General features: G+C 46.9%; 1 protein-coding gene across 1 annotated transcript; it reads left to right on the top strand.

Moving 5' to 3' along the window:
- The first annotated feature begins 245 nt into the window (after nucleotides 1–245).
- Nucleotides 246–1,238, top strand: LOC121475996 (olfactory receptor 51M1-like). Its single transcript, XM_041729696.1, has one exon. It carries the CDS (start codon nucleotides 246–248, stop codon nucleotides 1,236–1,238), a length of 993 nt encoding a protein of 330 aa, XP_041585630.1.

Raw genomic sequence — 1,238 nt, 5'->3', positions numbered from 1 at the left:
GAAGAGAAGCCAGCAAAGGAGACTGAGAAGGAATAGAATTTATAGAAATACTGAAGAAAATTCGATGAGGATGGTGCTATCAAAGACAGTTCTGAACAGCTAATAGGGTGGTAGGATTGATGATCCTGAATTAGATGATACCAAAGATGATGACTATCATGATTCTGCTTATGCTGGTGTGACTGTTAGAGAGACTGAAGAATTAACTAGAAATATTCATTTATTTTCAGCTCCATCCCTGAGAAATGCCAGCCCAATATCCCCTCAGTCCTCAATTCATGCTCTTGTCCAATATCACTCAGTTTAGCCCCATGTTGTACCTCACTGGCTTTCCTGGATTAGAAACCATCGAACACTGGATCTTCATCCCCTTTTTCCTTATGTACCTTGTGGCCATCTCAGGCAATTGTTTCATTCTGATAATTATCAAGACCAACCATCGTCTACATACACCCATGTACTATCTACTCTCCTTTCTGGCCTTCACTGACCTGGGACTGTCAGTGTCAACTCTGCCCACCACTATGGGAATCTTTTGGTTCAAATCTCGTGATATCTACTTTTCAGCTTGCCAAATCCAGATGTTCTGTATCCACTCATTTTCCTTCATGGAGTCTTCAGTGCTCCTTATCATGTCCTTTGACCGCTGTTTGGCCATCTGCCACCCCCTTAGGTACTCGGTCATTATCACTAGCCAGCGAGTGGTAAGGGCAGGCCTGGCTGTCATCTTCCGGGGACCTGTGGCCCTAGTTCCTCTTGTCGTCCTCCTGAAGACTTTTCCCTACTGTGGGCCTCGAGTCCTCTCCCATTCCTTCTGCCTACACCAGGAAGTGATACACCTGGCCTGCACAGACACCTCCTTCAACAACCTGTATGGACTGGCGGTGGTGGCATTCACTATGATGCTGGACCTGGTGCTCATCGCACTGTCCTATGGGGTCATCCTGCGCACCGTGGCAAGACTGGCCTCCCAAGAGGAGCAACTCCGAGCCTTCCAAACATGTACCTCACACCTCTGTGCTGTGCTGATATTCTTTGTACCCATGGTGGGGCTGTCTCTGGTACACCGCTTTGGGAAGCATGTACCACTTGCTGTCCACCTTCTTATGGCCAATGTTTATCTCTTTGTACCACCCATGCTTAATCCAATCATATATAGTATTAAGACCAAGGAGATCCGTCATGTTATCATCAAGCTTCTGGGTCTTAAGAAGGTCAGTGCTGAGTCCTGGGGCTAA

Source organism: Vulpes lagopus, chromosome 15, assembly GCF_018345385.1.
Source record: "Vulpes lagopus strain Blue_001 chromosome 15, ASM1834538v1, whole genome shotgun sequence".
Classification (NCBI taxonomy): domain Eukaryota; kingdom Metazoa; phylum Chordata; class Mammalia; order Carnivora; family Canidae; genus Vulpes; species Vulpes lagopus.
The sequence above is the reverse complement of the archived record's forward strand: the minus strand, read 5'-3'. Positions and strand labels throughout refer to the sequence as shown.

Bases quoted from the DNA above. Each gene is read 5' to 3' on its own strand.
- LOC121475996 (XM_041729696.1), top strand. From the start codon at position 246: ATGCCAGCCCAATATCCCCTCAGTCCTCAATTCATGCTCTTGTCCAAT.